The following is a 16,519-nucleotide window of genomic DNA, read 5'->3' as shown; positions in this document are numbered from 1 at the left end:
CAGTGATACCAAAACTCTGTGGCAAGATTACTAACAATGACCTCTCTACACTGATCTCTGATTAAAGTCAGGATTCATCTCAAGATCCTCTTCCCTGTCTTTGAGGCCTTAAATTTTTTTTTTAACTGTTCATGGTATATCTCTGCCCAGACCCTCTGGTCATCCAAGTTAGTTGTACTACCTTGTTCAAGACTGAAAAATGCGAGTACTGAGTGTTTGTTGTCCTGAATTCCAGGCCCCAGAGAGTGTCAAAGCTTAAAACCAACCTTTATTGTTACAGTGCTCAAGTTGTTTTCGTAATCTCTTGGTTCGTTGTCATGTTGTTTTTATTAAGACTGTTTAACATTTTGTTCTTTATAAAGCAGTTTGTAACGTGTTTTGAAAGGTGTTACAGAAAAACTATTTTGTCACTATAATGTAATAATGCTGTACTGGCTGAATCTTTTACTGATGTCTGTATTGAGATTGCCATTTCATTTAGTTCATTTAGTTTCATTGCAGTCTTTTTGTCGTCTTTTATTCTTGTTTACAACTATCTGGTCCTGCTTTGGCAGACCATAAAAAATTCATTTTGCCTACTGGTCTCAAGATGATAAGAGGTTACATGTTTAAATCTCCTGAGACTGAGGGAGGAAATGAGAAACGCATCCCCCTCATCCCTAAACATACAGTATATGGTTCTATATATTGAAATATACATAGACTTCACTGGTGGATAAGACTAGTTTTAGTGAAGAGCTACCAGATGTCACTCTGCAAACTATCTCTGTAGACATTGATGTATACCTATGTTGCCCATAACATAGGTTTTAATAGTTAACTGTGAGTGGTTTGGATATTTTCCTCAAGAAGATAGCTCTTGCAGAGGGACAGCAGTACCCTCCATTCAGAGATTTTGTTAAGATAACTTCCTTCTTGACTTTTGCACTCCAAACTCCATCTGAACATCCATATCTCCAAAAACCAGCTCCCACAAACCGATTCCTCTGCTTTGACATTTTTTCTTTGAGTTCTCAAAGATGATGGGTCAACATGGTGTGGTATCACCTCACTGAGGCATTTTCAAAGCTTTCTTTGATCCTACACCCCTTTCATAGGCAGAAATGATAAACAAAACTGAGAGTGCAGAACGTCACTGGAACTTTTACATGTAGCTTTCACTCCAACTACCTCATCCGGTTACATACATACTGTCTGGAACCAGGAACACAAACACCCTGTGGCTGCTTTATTCTAGAAGCTCATACAGTGCCACCTTATACTTATCTTACTTAAAATTCATAACAAACCATCCACTCTGAAAAGCACTCCATTGTTAACAAAAAATATGGGCTTTGCATTTTGAATAAGGAAATAATCTTCAACTGAATATTGAGACATTTTCATGTCTGTCTGAAAGCATGTTGTGCATTAATTCATTGTGCATTGAATATTATGCAGCATTCTCATAATGCTTCTAGCAGTGAGCTTTGATGTATTAGTGTTATTACAAATAGCCCAGGCCACCATTTTCACATGTGGTGGTGCCAACTGAATAAAAGGTTTTCTTTCAGGATGTTCAAGCAGCTTCACAGGTAAGAAGCCGTAAGGGGATCATAATCGTGTTATCATTGTTCATCAGGTAGCCTAATCATTATGCTGTAGTAGCCTACAGTACATAGACATATCCAAAAGACTAGAGTGCATATGTGAGCATGTACTGTATCCTATATTTGTATATGTGTCACAGATTGGACAAACTGAGCTGATGTAACAAATGGAGCTATGGGAGATTCTGATGTTTTTCTGAACTTTCAATCAATCAATCAATCAATTTGTTTATTTCGGGCATGTCAATTTAAATCATCATCATCACACTTCATCTTAGTTCAAATAATACAATACACATGACCGAAAGGGAAAGCAGGAGAAGCAAAAGCTTATCTAGTCCTGCTCCCATTACCCACAGAATAAAAATCTTTATCATAATCTTTTCTTAACTTAACTTTCTGACGCCTGTGGAGGTTTTTTTTGTTTTTTTTTACGTTTAGAGTCCATCATTTGAAGACTATCATGATAAAACGTTATATGTAGCCTAAGTCGTTTGCATTTAGCAAATCACAACAGAAAAGTAGAGTGGTAAACTTGTCTGTTTCCTGTACATGGATACAGAAAACTTTGTTGCAAAATCCTGGAGGTCACTTCTAAAAGGTAAGGATTGACGAATCATAAGGCTGTAACTTAGGCCTACCATGAGGCTGTAGTGTGTGTGACTTTAAGTTATAGTTGTTGTGGTTGTGAGAGATAGTGATGTAGACAATATTACCTCAGTAAATAGTCAGCGTGGTCCCAGTGAGAAAAGCCGGTCAGCTTGGCTACATGTTGCTCTACACAGGGCCAAGACAAACGGTGTTTAAAACAACGCACATCGACTTCAGCTTCCATTTAAATGTTCTTCCCGCACTTTCTGCAGCAGTCGCGTAATACAGTTCAACCCTGTGTGTTTATGTTGTGCAGCGGTTGAAAAATTTTACATGTAGTGCCAAAGACAGTGTTGTTTTCACAGGAAGATAAACCACTGAAAATACAGTATTCTACAATTGAATCCCACATTTAAATGTATATTGGATTCTTTCAGTGGGCCTTTGAAACGTGTCACAGTTTTTCTTGTGGTCCTGTGTCAAGTGTAGGTCTGCTATACTTTTTTTTACTCTTGCAGAGATTTCCTCTGCAAGGACTGGCCATTCACATTTAAAGGGCCTCAAAACAATCCTTCCATTGCATGAAGGATAAACTCTGCTCAGCTCATTGTCTGGCCTGACCTACCCAGACAAGGACAAAGAGTTATTCAGTACCTGCAGGGGCTGCCCCACAGAAGCATGAAACAGAGAAGAGTTGGCCATGCAAGCCAACCCTTGAGCTGTGTTGAGATTAAGCTCTCTGGCTGAGAGGGTCCTGTTTTCCACAGTAGCCTTCTGTGGACTGTGGAACACTTCTGCAGCTACACTGGTTGATAGAAAGTTATCATCAAGACATGCCACCAACCTGCCTCCTTTCCTGAACAGCATGGATGATGATGATGCTGCAAGGCTGCTTTGTTGAGGTCGGGTATGGTTCAGCAGTGATTGCCCTCTGACTTCCACAGTCAGTGCAGAAAATGCCAAACTTTGCTGACAGGCGTGAGAGAGAAAGTCCTGAAGCCTGTATGCAGATAACACTACGGCTGGAAACCCAGCCATGCTGACTTGATGATCACTAGGAATATGATACACACAAACACACTTATGCTTGTGTATAAAATCCACATAGACCTATTGTAAATGCTGATAAATGCCAGATTTCACAGCTGTCCCTGTTCCCCAAATGCCTTAGAAATGGCAGTAACAATCAAGCATCTTCTAAGAGTAAACAAGGTTTCTATAATTAGACCCCTCCCTTTATAAGAATCTTTATGAAAGCATAGATTTCAAGTGGTCCGATAGCTGAACATTGAACGTTCAAATATGGAAACTATTGGCTATTAAACTACTGAAATTATATTGATAACTATTAAAACTGCTTGATAGAATATAACTGTAGGATTTAACTGAGTCATCATTCATTCTTCAGGTTTACTTTACAGCAGACCTGCAGTGATGTGATGACATATTTGTTGAGGTTATGCATGTGTTAATGTCATCTCATTATGACAAACCCAGTTACTAGTGATTGTAGCTCAATGCATATGGAAACCGATGGCTGATTTTACAGTCTAATGTGCCCATAATGACTTTCAGCTATCTCTGCACTTTATCTGCTCCTGTGTTTGTCAGATAAAATTGCATTAGCTTAAATAGCACCCAACAAATCCACCACTACCTTAAAGAGACCATCCGGCTCCAAAGGGAGATGTTTTCTTTTCTTTCTTTTTGGAAGGGGGGGGGGGGGGGGGGGGGGATACTGCACTTAAGCAAATCATGGAAGATTTTTTGTGCATCCTCAAGACTTTTACTGCACAAAGAAGAAATGTCCTTTGGCGTGATTCACTGAACTGCCAATGTTAAATGCTTTCAACAGCACCTACTACACCTACAGTAAATGCAGTAAAAAGAAGCCATCACTGTACTTGTAGCATATCTATGTCCTATTGTAGTTTTAATACAGTAAGAACAACTGGACAATAAACTAACAGTGACAGACAAGTTGGATCATTGTGGCAGAACAACCAATCCAGTCTCATGTGAAGCTTGATATGATCTCTACTAGCTAAATTCATTGATACTTACAGCAGCTCAGCTACTGCTAGTAAATGGATAGCCTATATTTGGCCAAATATTTCAGCAGGCATCATCTGACCTGGCTGACATAATGTGAGAAAAGTGAAGCAGTGGGCAGTGGTGATTTTACCAGAGGCTGAATGATTCAACAAGAGCAGCTGGCTAAAACAGAACAGATTTTACATGAACTCTGTAAAGGCATGCTGTCTTCAGGTGGCTGTATGCTGTACATTTTCCATGCATCTTTGTGCATTTTCAGGTTTATGTGCACATTGAATTGGCAGCTGTAATAAGGCAAACACAAAACACAGAGGTATCTGGGCTTCAACAGCTGTCCTCTAGAAAGCCACAGGTATGTCCATCTGTTTGTGAGCACTACAACTGAAACAAATGTTGAAAGGATGCCTGTGTGATGATGTGCTCATCGGACAGTGTGCTCCCCACTCGTTGGAAGAGATGTAATAGGAGTGGACAGGTCTGTGAAAGATCAGTGAACAGTTAATGACTTGGCGCTCTCCAGCCAAGAAGAGGAGACAATAATGTGGGCCAAGTCCAAAACAATGTAAGGAATAACTTGTTCTTCTGTAACAGTGACAGTATTTTAGACTGAATACAGCTCTAGTATCAGTAATATGGAGATAATCAATAATATGAATCCTGGCAGGTGACTAAACCAGTATAGTCTACTGTGGGTTGAAGGTGACATGTTTATTATTATTTTTTTTTTATGTTTTAAGCCAAACGCTAGTCAGTCATGAGGTTAATCAGCACAAACATCATAGTGGTAGTGCTACTGCTCTGGACACATGGACCCAACTTCAGGACCTCCCTCCCTCGAGAGATGAAGTCTGCTAACCGCTAGCTTCTCCAGTTGCAGCAACTTTAGCAAAGACCGCACCATAACCAAAGACGGTTTATAAACATCTTTGCCATAACAAACGGCGCAGTCTATTTCTCCACGCGCAAACCGCGTTCAAAAAGCCTCTCATAACCACAAATAATGCTCAGAACAGCACCAAACGTCATCAACAGTACAAACAGGGCCCCAGCACATAATAAGAGGCATCAAACATCTGTTAGCTTAGGTTTCTATTGAAAAGAGACGAAAACAACTCACTCACTCCGCGTTATGCAGCAACTTTCCACGTCCAGCATATTATCCAGGCACTGTACGTCCGACTCCGAGTCCGACTGACAACAGTTTCAGCGGCCACTGGCGGGCACTGACCACACATGACCACTTCTTCCCCAGCATTGACTCCACCGGCATCTCTCCCTCTTTCACTTTTCTCCCCCATTTCCTTCAGCTCGTCTTTGGTAAAACTCGGTCTCAAACTGATAGGAGTGCCAAATCGAAATGAAACCAGTCGTCGTTGTTCTCAAACTGCATAAACTCTGCGGCCCTGTTGTCCCTTCTGTGATGTCTGCTTGTTGTAGCCATGGTTACAAGTAGTCAGCTGTCGTGGAGACGATTACCGACTAAAGTGGAGTCCCGCAGCCCAAGGATGAAAATGTGTAATGCAATGCAGTCAAAGTTCCTATGCATCTTGCCTATGAGTTTATAAAAGTTATTATCGAGTGTGCAGGGACATGAACGGAGTTGGGCATTTCTAACTTTACATATTTGCGGGAGAAAATCACGTAAACAAGCGCGAGATTAGACGCGAGATCACACGCGAGATCTGGACGGCGTTTGTTGCCGGAAGAGACTGCCTGGAAGCAGACATCACGGAAGGGACAACAGGGCTGAATTTATGGAGTTTAACAACAACAAAGACTGGTTTCATTTCGATGGGTGCTACTATCAGTTTGAGACCGAGTTTACCGGAGACAAGCTGAATTGGAAATGGATGAGAAAAGTGAAAGAGATGTGGAGTAGCCTATGTGCTGGACCTGGGGGATCAAGTGTGGTCAGTTTGGTCACTGGCTTCCAAAGACCGCTGAAACGGACTCGGACGTGATTTGTCAGTGCCTGGACTATGCTGCACGCGGAAAGTTGCTGCTGCATAACGTATAACTGGAGGAGAGTGGGTGAGTTGTTTTCGTCTTTGATGTTTGATGCTCATATTATGTGCTGGGACCCTGTTTGTACTGGTGCTGTTCTGAGCATTATTTGTGGCTATGAGTGGCTTTTTGAACGCGGTTTGTGCGTGGAGAAATAGACTGCGCTGTTTGTCAGAGAATAGTCTGGCTCTGTTATGCTGCAGTCTTTGTTGAAGTTACTACAACTAGCGTAGCGGTTAGCAGACTTGGGGGGGGGGTGTCTAACCATACACATATCAAGGGTCTAACTCTCACGGTGGGTTGGACCATGGGTTAAATTTACGCTGGAATATCCCTTTAACATGTTCTCACTCCCAACTCATCACATATGCTTGGTCTTGGCCCCTTGGCATTACTTTTTTTTTTTTTTTTTACACCAGAGGCTCCATTAGCTTGATTTTTTTCTAACATAGTGGAAATGTTTTTTAAAGTGAATGAAGTATCGCAATTATAAATGCCAGCAGAGTTGCCTGGTTTGCATCCAGGGTCCTGTGGTTAGGTTTGGGCAACAACAGTGCCTTGGTTAGAGAAAAATTCTCATGTGGTTTGATAGAGAGATCACTCAACAGCTTTAGAATTTAGCAGGATTTCTTTTTTTGTCTGATAGAAAAAGGGTTTTACAGGGATGCTTTTCCTACAATAACTGGTCTGAAAGTCTGATGTGAAAGAGGCCTGTTGTAGTTACATAATGTATTTCGCAGCTCAAGCCTGTTAGATAAACCTTCATGGGAATCTGAAGCGATACACACAAAATAAAAGTTGTGACAGGTCATCCAGAGAATGGATCGGATTTTGCATCAGTTTCTCTCATCTGCAGCATGACCTTGATTCCACATGTTTTTCAAGCTGCTGTACTGAATTTCCTGTAAAAACGTATTAGGAAACTACTTCAACAGTCTCTTTGTAATTAGCGTTACGTAGCAAAAAATAAAACACTGTGATCCATCATCTGTTATCAATTCATACTAATCACTTTTGTCAACATGCTTGATGACAAGGTGTATTGTGGAGCAGCTTTTAATAACTCCTTGCAGGGAGAGCTTTCACAGACATGAAGTATTTATTCAATTTACATATTTACAGCTATCCATTTAACATGGTACCCGGGTCTTAATGATCTGTTAATAACAGAGCAAGATGCATAACAGTTATGCATCTTGCTCATTATAATAGCCTAATTTCCTTTCCTCTCTGTTGATCAATGTTTTGGGTTTGCCATGCAATATCTGAAATAACTTTTGAGACATACTGGCTGCACTCTGCATTGTCACTGTGTCATCTTTAGTTAATCCTAAAATATTTTGTTGATTACGATTCAAGCGATTTCGCAGATGTTTTCATTTCTGTATCTTTGATATGTTTGCAGTTAGTTCAGGAAACAGGAATAATCTATAAACATCCTCAGAGAGACTTTTCAGCCCCTGAATGTAAGAGATTTGGCTGATTTCAAAACTCATGGCTAAAAGCTAACATTACCAAGATGTCCCTGCTTCATCATAACAGCTATGCATTTAACAGACAGTGACCAGCAATGTCACTGTAATTACATCACATTAATTGTTGTATCCAACAGTGGAATCACACATTGAGACGGTGGCTTGTGGGCAGGAGAGGGGGCTGTGTGGTCTCTGGCTACCTATTCGTAAAAGTCCCCACACACACCGCTGTACGGACCATATGACCACTGTCTGACGATCATGATGACCAGATCAGCAATGACCTACTTAAAAACTTCAAATCACATTTTGTTGTACCTTCAAAATTGCAACCTCGGTAAGTAACCCCAACAGTAATTTGAGACCTCCTTCTAAACCTGCAGGCAGTGTGTAGCTAAGTACACAACACAAGAAACACTGTTGTGTAACCTGACAATCAGTTTTCTATTTACCCTCTATACCCTGGAGCTTTTAACAGAGTATGGTGGGTTTATAATGTATAGCTGACTTGTCTCAAAATAGACAGTTACACAAAGCACAAACCATAAAACAGCTCCTCACCACATTTTACTATGTTCATAAAGGTGTTATATAACCTTCGAAGTGAGATGGGCGGCCTCAAGCACTTCACACATAAAAACACATCTGGAAACAAACCCACTGGTCTAGAAAGTGAGGGACATTTTATATTTTTAGACTTAGTCTACACATGCATGTTAGATGCTATTGAATAGGCTATAAATATTTCCAGCCAACAGATAATAGTGGAATGTGAAATACTTTAACCAGTTCTGTAAGTTCGTATTTGTTTTTTCATCACATTGTGCTCTCAGTGCTGAAGTAGCGTGGTTGTCCTTCTCCTTGACTAAACACAGTCAGACACCTGTCGTCAGTGGATTTTTGCTCAGCCCGTTCACAGTTGCTGTCATTTCCACCAGTGGCCATTCCTCTTTTAGAGGGCAAAGCAGCAGCAGTACATTTCAAAGACTCTGTTATCACTGTGTTACTTTCCTTGTCTGACAATTCTGTAGCTTTGCGTGTGCAGCTCCTAAGTCCCTTGCGGAAGCGTATAGTGAACAGGCCATAGATGATGGGGTCCAGGCAGGCATTGAAAAGACCAAAGATGAACAGGATGTGGGTGAGGGAGTGAGAGACTTTTCCCTCTAGGTCATCTGGGAAGAACCAGTACCACAATCCCAACAGGTAGTATGGAGTCCAGCAGACTATGAAGCCTGTCACTATGACAATGCTCATTTTCAGAGTTCTCATTCTCGCTTTGGGGATGTTGTTCTTTGAACAACGTAGATGTGGCTCGTTGGAGGACACTAGAGAGGAGAAAAAGAGTCAGGTGTCAGTGGATAGCTGGGATGTAAGCATACATAGTAATAGGTCTCATATTTTACACCACAGTTACACAAGATATTTGTGATTTTAAGAACCTCTCAGGCCTCTCTCTGGAGCTGTTCTAATAACAGGTTGGTAAGCCAATCAGAAGAGCAAAGGATCTGAGCCTTGCCTCATACTTTGTGAATACAGGCTGTTTACATTTCTCTGTGGACTGAGAATTTTCATATTTTCACAGGATCATTTTCACTTGTTTTGTATTCAACAAAGACAAGGGCATCTACAATTTATACAATGTGAATAGTGACATTAAACCCTTTTGTTTTAAAAAAGTGAGTAGAATTTAGGTCCTTTCCAGATCTACTTGTCCTGAAACAAACCCCAGCCTCAGCAGAGAACTTACAGCTCTTCATTGTCATCCGTTTTGAAATCTGGATGAAGATCCTGGTGTAGCAGACAATCATTATGACCAGCGGCAGCAGGAAGAGGCAGCAAAAAGTAAACATATTGTAAGCAGTTTCCTGCCAGTGAGTGACAAAACTCCCCCGCGTGGTGCACTGAGTGAAGTTGGCTGGATACGTGATGGTCACGTTGTGGAAAATGAACATCTGTGGAGTAAGAAATGAAATTATATTATGATACCTTTTCATTGGCGACTATAGTATTTTATTTATCCTGGTTGGGCAATATGTAAAAATTAAAGCAGTGAATTGACTAAATAGCCCAGTATCCCTCAGAATTATGTTCATGTAGGTTGCATTCATTGACATCCAAACAAGTCAATGCAGTTCAGTTATGCATACTCATCATGAAACAAAACTAAAGGATTTTACAGGTTTGATTTTGACACTTGACACCTAACAGACAGTTGACTATCATAGTATCACTTACTACCAAGGCCAAGAACTCTCTAATACAGCATCATCATTGGCAGTGAAATTTCCTTTGCTGTGTAGAAACTGGTCCTGGATAGTGCAGCTCTATCCTGCTGTTTAATGCATTTGTTACAGTTATACTTCAGCACCCACAGCTAAACTCATTACCAGTGACAGCCTTTTCCAAACACATTGGTTTGTCCCGTCCTAACACCAATTTCAGTTGTGTTCTCTTCTCTGCTATACTCTTACAATACCTTCTATATTTAAAGTGAGAATACACTGAAAAGGTGAAAAGTAAAGTGAGAATCACTGTCTTGAGTAGCCTTTATCCTAAGAGCAGCCATGGGTTATATAACAAGCAATCTGTCTGTTTCTTCTTCACCATATTACTAGACCCATTTCCACACTTTAGTTTCTTAATTTGTCTTTTATGAAGATCACCAGCTGGTGAGGATACAGCTTTTTTGCCTGGGACAAATTCCTTAATTCTCAATTATTCGCATATTATTATCTGTTATGTATATTCAAGAGAAACAGTTCTCCTGCAAAGAAAACTAGGTCAAAGCGTAGAACGTATTTAGCTGGACCACGTATACTCAATGTGGCAGATTGAGGACAATTTTAAAAGTACTGCAATCAACTGAAATCATTGAATCTAATTGCATTCTGCTGAGATCAGTAGTTTGAAGCATTTAAGCACTTTAAACCTATTGACAAACTGCTGGTCTGCTGCTGCTACAACCAGCTATTGACTAACCAATCACTCAATCAGAGAGAAAGTCGGACAGAACACTGTGGTTCTTATTTTGTCTCTTATGCAGTGAATTGCTTGTTGTCAACCACTGAATTTCCCCAAAACGTGTCTGAGGCCTTTAAAAAAAGGCAACAGACTTAGGTAGGTTTGTATCAAATTCGGGTCTTTATTTTAAATCCTCTCTGCTGACTGGTATAATTGACCAGTATTTCCCTATGAAGCAGTTTTTTCCATTTACTTTGTTAAACTATGGCATTACTGCATGTTGATTTACTGCCCTGTGTTTCTGTCATTTAAATGCTCTGCTCTGGGTTTCTACTGTTTAGTTATTTGTCTGCCCATTTTGGTAATAGTGAAATATGGTGAAATTAGTGTATTTGCTGTAACAGAGCCAGGGCTTATTGAAAGCAGTACTCTGTTTCCCTATAGTTCCCAAGCAGCTGTAAAAACAGAGTGGCAAGATGACTGCCTGTGTTTGTGCATACACCTACCTATTATAAATGTCTGTCACACAAAGTAAAAGAAAAACCATCTCAATAAATGCCATAATAGTATATGTCCGTTTAGGTTGCAGGACCTGTTGATTTAAGACCCTGTTTTAAAATGACTTAATTTGTTGACATTGACAAGTCAGAAAGCAACTGCTTTGTAATGAGCTAAAGTTAGCTTCAGTAGTTACAGTACCAGCAGTGAGATGAGATGAGTGATTTTGACTACAAGCTCATTGCTTCAAACTTGGAGATGTATTTCGGTGGCCATTGTCACTGTGTTTTGTCTGTAATGTGTCTAAAAATGATCAAAAATGTCTATGGTAATTTCCCATAATCCAACGTGAATTAGACATCATTTTCTATCATGCAATAATTTCAGTCTTGTATTTGCATTAATCTGTCATGCACAAACATTTTAGATTTAAACTGTAACTGTCGTGATGCATCCCTTTGAAGAATCATTATCAAAGGTCTGTGTATTGAATGGATTGCACCGTATTGCCACACATCTGCTGTTCTTTCATAACATGATCAACAGTGTTACGTGCTATGCAGCCAAATATCTTAATGGTTACACTGAAACATCTACGCTGGCAGGATTAGGAATTCCCATCCTTGTGTTACTCAATGATAGAGCCACTAATCCCCGACACAGAGACTGTCTGTGGCCCCTTAATCATGCAGCAAGGTTTTCCTGCATCAAAGTCTCAAGAATTCTTCACATGTATGTAAATGCACAGAGATGTAAACAAAAAGAACGATGAAACACACATATGAAATACTTTCATGTAAATGTGAAACCAAATTATAATTCCCTTTAGCATTATGAGACTGAATAATGTATGTAGATCAAATTATCTACTGGCAGGAATAAAGATAGCTACCTGCTCATTTTAAGAAAAGACTCACACAAAAGACAGAGATCAGTTCTTTCCATTTTGTAATGCAGTGCTTCACTATGATTCACTTTCCTCTAAGCTGTTAGTGTCTGTATGCTGTATCACCCAACCTGTCATACGAGCTTCACCTGGCCTTACCTGAGGGACTGAGAACAAGGCGCTCATAGTCCACGCTACCATCAACATGACCCTGTTCCTTTTGCGTGCCATGCTAATTCCCAGAGGGTTGAGGATAGCCGACTGTCTGTCCAGACTAATCACCACTGTGACAAAGGCACAGGAGTACATTGCCTGTAGTTTGAGGAACATCAAGAATCTGCATGCCACGTCCCCGGCCAGCCACTGCACAGTAATATTCCACACAGCGTCCACAGGCATCACGATGAAGGTAACCAAGAGATCGGCCACAGTCAAATTGATTATCAGCACTCTGACGTGCGATTTGCGCTTGTGGCCGTTGGCTGCCCAGAGCACAGCCAAATTGCAGAAAGTGGAGATGCCACACAGGATAAAGGTAATGATCACTCTGACTTTAGCTGCTACGGAAAAGGTAGGCAGCTGCAGTGGCGTGTCCGGCGATGTCCAGTTACAGTAGGGAGCCAGCCAGTCACAGCTGGCATTGAGGTCAAATCTGGCACTCTGCTGATACATGATGGATGGAGGAGCACAGCATGAGGAGGCGTTCATTTTCTGACCCTCACCAAGGAGTCAGCATCTTGTCCAGCTGCATGGTGTTGCAAAGGGGGGATAAGGGCAAAAATGGATCAACCAGTCATCTCTATGCAGTCGATATAAAATATTCATCTATGGATTTCCATAAGAAGACTAGTTCTGTGAGTAACACAGTGGCAGACAAAGAGGAGCAGTCTGCTGGGTAGGGTGCATATCTCTGATGCTCACTGGGGTGGAATGATGCTATGATTGCCTCCAACAAAGCCCCTGATGTGCAAGTAAGGAGGGGGCTCGGGCTGCTGAATACACAGCAACACCAACAGCAACACCTGACAATCCCATAACCCATCTGTTTAATTATACCCTGAAGATAATATCCTCTTATCTGACTAAACAAGTGGGCTAAATGGATTAAACACATTTTTCAGGAAACCTTATCCTGGTATGTAGAACACAAACTTTTCTATTAAAAAAAAAAAAAGCATAATTCTGCAAGTGTCAAAGTAGTGAAAAACAAACAAAAAACTATAATGGCTTCAATTATGCACAATGAGGTTATTTAATCTCTGCAGCTACTGTCAAATTAAATTAATAGAATGTAGTGATAGTCTAAATAGTAATAGTCTAATGTCATGACCCTTGATTAAAAGGGGAAAACTCACCCTAAAGTAAAGACTATTTAATGTTGTTCTGTTTAGACAATAAAATAAAAGACACGTTTAAGCACACAGACTAGATGCAGCATAATAAGACTTACGTACATAAACTCCCGTGTATTAGTATTTCCACCATCAAACAATGTGAAATCCTCTTTGTGGAAGTCCCGGACTCCGCCGCGGCTCCATCTCCCTGCTGGACTGGTGGATGATGACTTTCCAGAGAGTCCGTCAGTCGGTCTGGAGGAGAGGGTCCGGTCTTCCCCCGCAGCTTGACTTCACTGAGCCTCTTTCACTTGCGTTATGTAGCATGCGCGCCCCCTGCGACGTGCGCGTCAGTCTCCGTGTAGGCGCGACCACGCGGGCATCTCAGGAGACAGGAGTCACACTTTGTTGTTGTTGTTTTTTCTTTTCTTTTTCTAATCTTATCCCCGCCAGAGTCAGCGTATAGAAACATTCCTGTCCTTACGTTATTGGATACTTCCTCAAGACTAAACTAAACTTGCTTTGATGAGTGTCCACAACAATTATATATTACATTTAATAGATTAATTTAATCTGTAGTGCTGTAGCATGAGAATGAATGCATTAAATGTGGATAATGCTTATTTAGTCCCCCTCTGTGATATTTATTATGTGCCAATGAAACCTTAAAAATGTTATTTTCTTGTTCTGCCCTGTTCACCTACCTTTTCCAGTCTTACATCTGTTTTTCATTTGCTCAAACATGCAAATAATGGAAAGAATCTTTAGAAAAGATGGTTCTCCTCCAGCTCCAGATGCTTGTGTCTGATATGGAATTTAACAGAATGGATGTACAGTATTTAAAGGACACGCACTAGGTCTGATTCAGTTATTGTTCTTTCAGATACAGCACTTATGCACAATCATATCATCATATTTGTCCCAAAGTAAACCAGTATGTGGCCTCATACAACATTTCCGTTTTGCTATTATGACTGAATTTCTTCCATATGTTCAGCTCAGAATGTTGAATTCTTGCTTCAGTCAAATCACACTTGGGCCCCACTTGTCCCACTAATGCAAAGGTTTATTTTGTCAAATCTTGTCAGACCTGCGTCTCAGACATTGTGGTTTTGGGTGGGAATGGCATGTTAGAGCGGTGAGAAAGAAGAAGAAATTTTATTTTACTTTGTGTGACAGGCTATTCAGTAGCTTATACCTGAGGTGCTATGACCATCTTACAGCAACCCTGCCCATGTAACTGCACAAGAAATCAAACTCATTGTAACAGCAATGCTTTTTATAAATAGATGAATTTAATCTCCTTATTATTGTCCCAACAGTTCCAAAAGCTGTGGCTCTAAGCTTAGTGTAAATATATTTTCTGCACTTCTGGAGGAAGTGGTTGCTCATCGCTTATATGTTTAGCATTTTTATAGTCAGACCATGAAGACAACTCTGATCTGGCTTTACAGAGATGCAGAGCCCTATGAGCTGGTACAGGGCTCTAGCCTGACTCACAGCTGGCTTTTCTTCTAGGTAACTTATACTGCTATTATGAATATGTTCAACAAATGTTGCTATCACTAACTGCCTAACTGATGATGAGATAGATTTACGTTGGCTTTTATGTGCACAGGGTAACTTTGTAGTTGTGCTTTTTATATTAGCACTTTGCGTGAATCAAATACAAACATCGAAATAAATCATATCAAATCATCAGCCAGTGTAAAAAAAAAAAAAAAAACAAGAACCAGGGTGACGTGGACACAATTTTTTGGACAGTGTGACTATTGTTTATAGAACCTTCAATGATAAATCTGTTCATGTTCATTCATGTTCAACTAGTTGAACATGTATGAATGTCTTGTTCTTCTCAGCTACTGAGCATTTTAGCATCTTTAAGCACGTTGTTTTTGTTGTCCAGCTAACATTGCTTTCACCACCTCTCTTACCAAATCTTTACACAGCAGTTTTTTTTTTTTTTTGCAAATAAATCTCCGAAAGCCAACTGCAACTTGTGTGATATCAAAGAGAAGACAAAGTTAGTGAGTAGCTGTTAAAAACTGTGCAGCATTTAACAGCAAAAGAGCTAAGCTTCCTCGTATGTTGTTATCTGTATGAGGTAACACAGAGATGGACACAAATTATTTTGATACATGTAGGGTGCACTATCACCCAGCCTCAAGTGAAGACACCATACAGCACATTACAATTAATAGACTTCTCTGTTTTCTTCACTATGTCAGCAGTGATGGAGGTGTAATCTGAGCTCTTTATATGATATGTCAAAAGAGCTCTTATGTGAGCTTTTCTTATAGGCGCTGGAGGGGGAAAGGAGAATAAAAAAGCCACTTAATGGTAAACTTAATGGATTATACCACTGTGAGGAGTTGGGGTTGGAGTTTTTAAACCGTGGTGTGGATATGAAACATAGGCTTTGCCTGACCGTGAGCTAAATTAAATCCAATGAATAAATGGAACACGTAGTTGGAAATATTAAATTTTTCCCTCTCGGCTTATTAGACAATAGAGAGAGAAGAGTGAGAGAGAGGATGGTGAGACAGAATGACATTGTGGGAAAGGTCATGACCTGAATTCAAACCATCAGGCCATGACGTAAACTGCTGTTCCATGGTGATTATTTTAACAGCATGATAAGGTATCCGATTGTAACAGAGAAAAGAGAAGCATCTGCTCATTCCAATCAGACCACTGACGGTTGCAAAACATGAGCTAAAGTCATAGTTATACATGTAAGAAACCACTACGTATTCATATGGTACTGGATCAGTTTTTCATCCAGCCATTGTTGCCCCTCATAATGTAAAACAGAACAATCATGTTCGCTAAATGTATAGAAACAAGAGGATTATTTTACATTTATTCACTTTTATTAAATCACCATCTATGCTATTCAGCGGATTCAGTTACATAATAATGACGGGCAGTATTTATCTTTTCAAAGATTAAATACAAATGGGATGCTAAACAGCACTGTAATCACTGGTCTGTATCCGGTCCAAACTCTCTTTAGAAATTCAAATGAGAGATTCAATTGATGCGGTCTTTGATGTGACTGCAATCATTTATTTTTACATCGCTAGAAATTACACTTAAGTATATTTTAATTACTGGTGCTATTTT

General features: G+C 40.2%; 1 protein-coding gene across 1 annotated transcript; it reads right to left on the bottom strand.

The window, feature by feature from the left end:
* Positions 1-8,530: 8,530 nt before the first annotated feature.
* LOC311008136 (putative gonadotropin-releasing hormone II receptor) lies at positions 8,531-12,767 on the bottom strand (the record flags this gene model as incomplete). Its single annotated transcript, XM_084001572.1, has 3 exons — positions 8,531-9,039; positions 9,462-9,666; positions 12,219-12,767. The coding sequence occupies 3 exons, from the start codon at positions 12,765-12,767 to the stop codon at positions 8,531-8,533; spliced, it is 1,263 nt and encodes a 420-aa protein (XP_083857698.1).
* Positions 12,768-16,519: the final 3,752 nt, after the last annotated feature.

This window comes from Trachurus trachurus (genome assembly GCF_905171665.1).
Source record: "Trachurus trachurus genome assembly, chromosome: 3".
NCBI lineage: Eukaryota > Metazoa > Chordata > Actinopteri > Carangiformes > Carangidae > Trachurus > Trachurus trachurus.
This window is presented reverse-complemented; position numbering and strand designations above follow the sequence as displayed.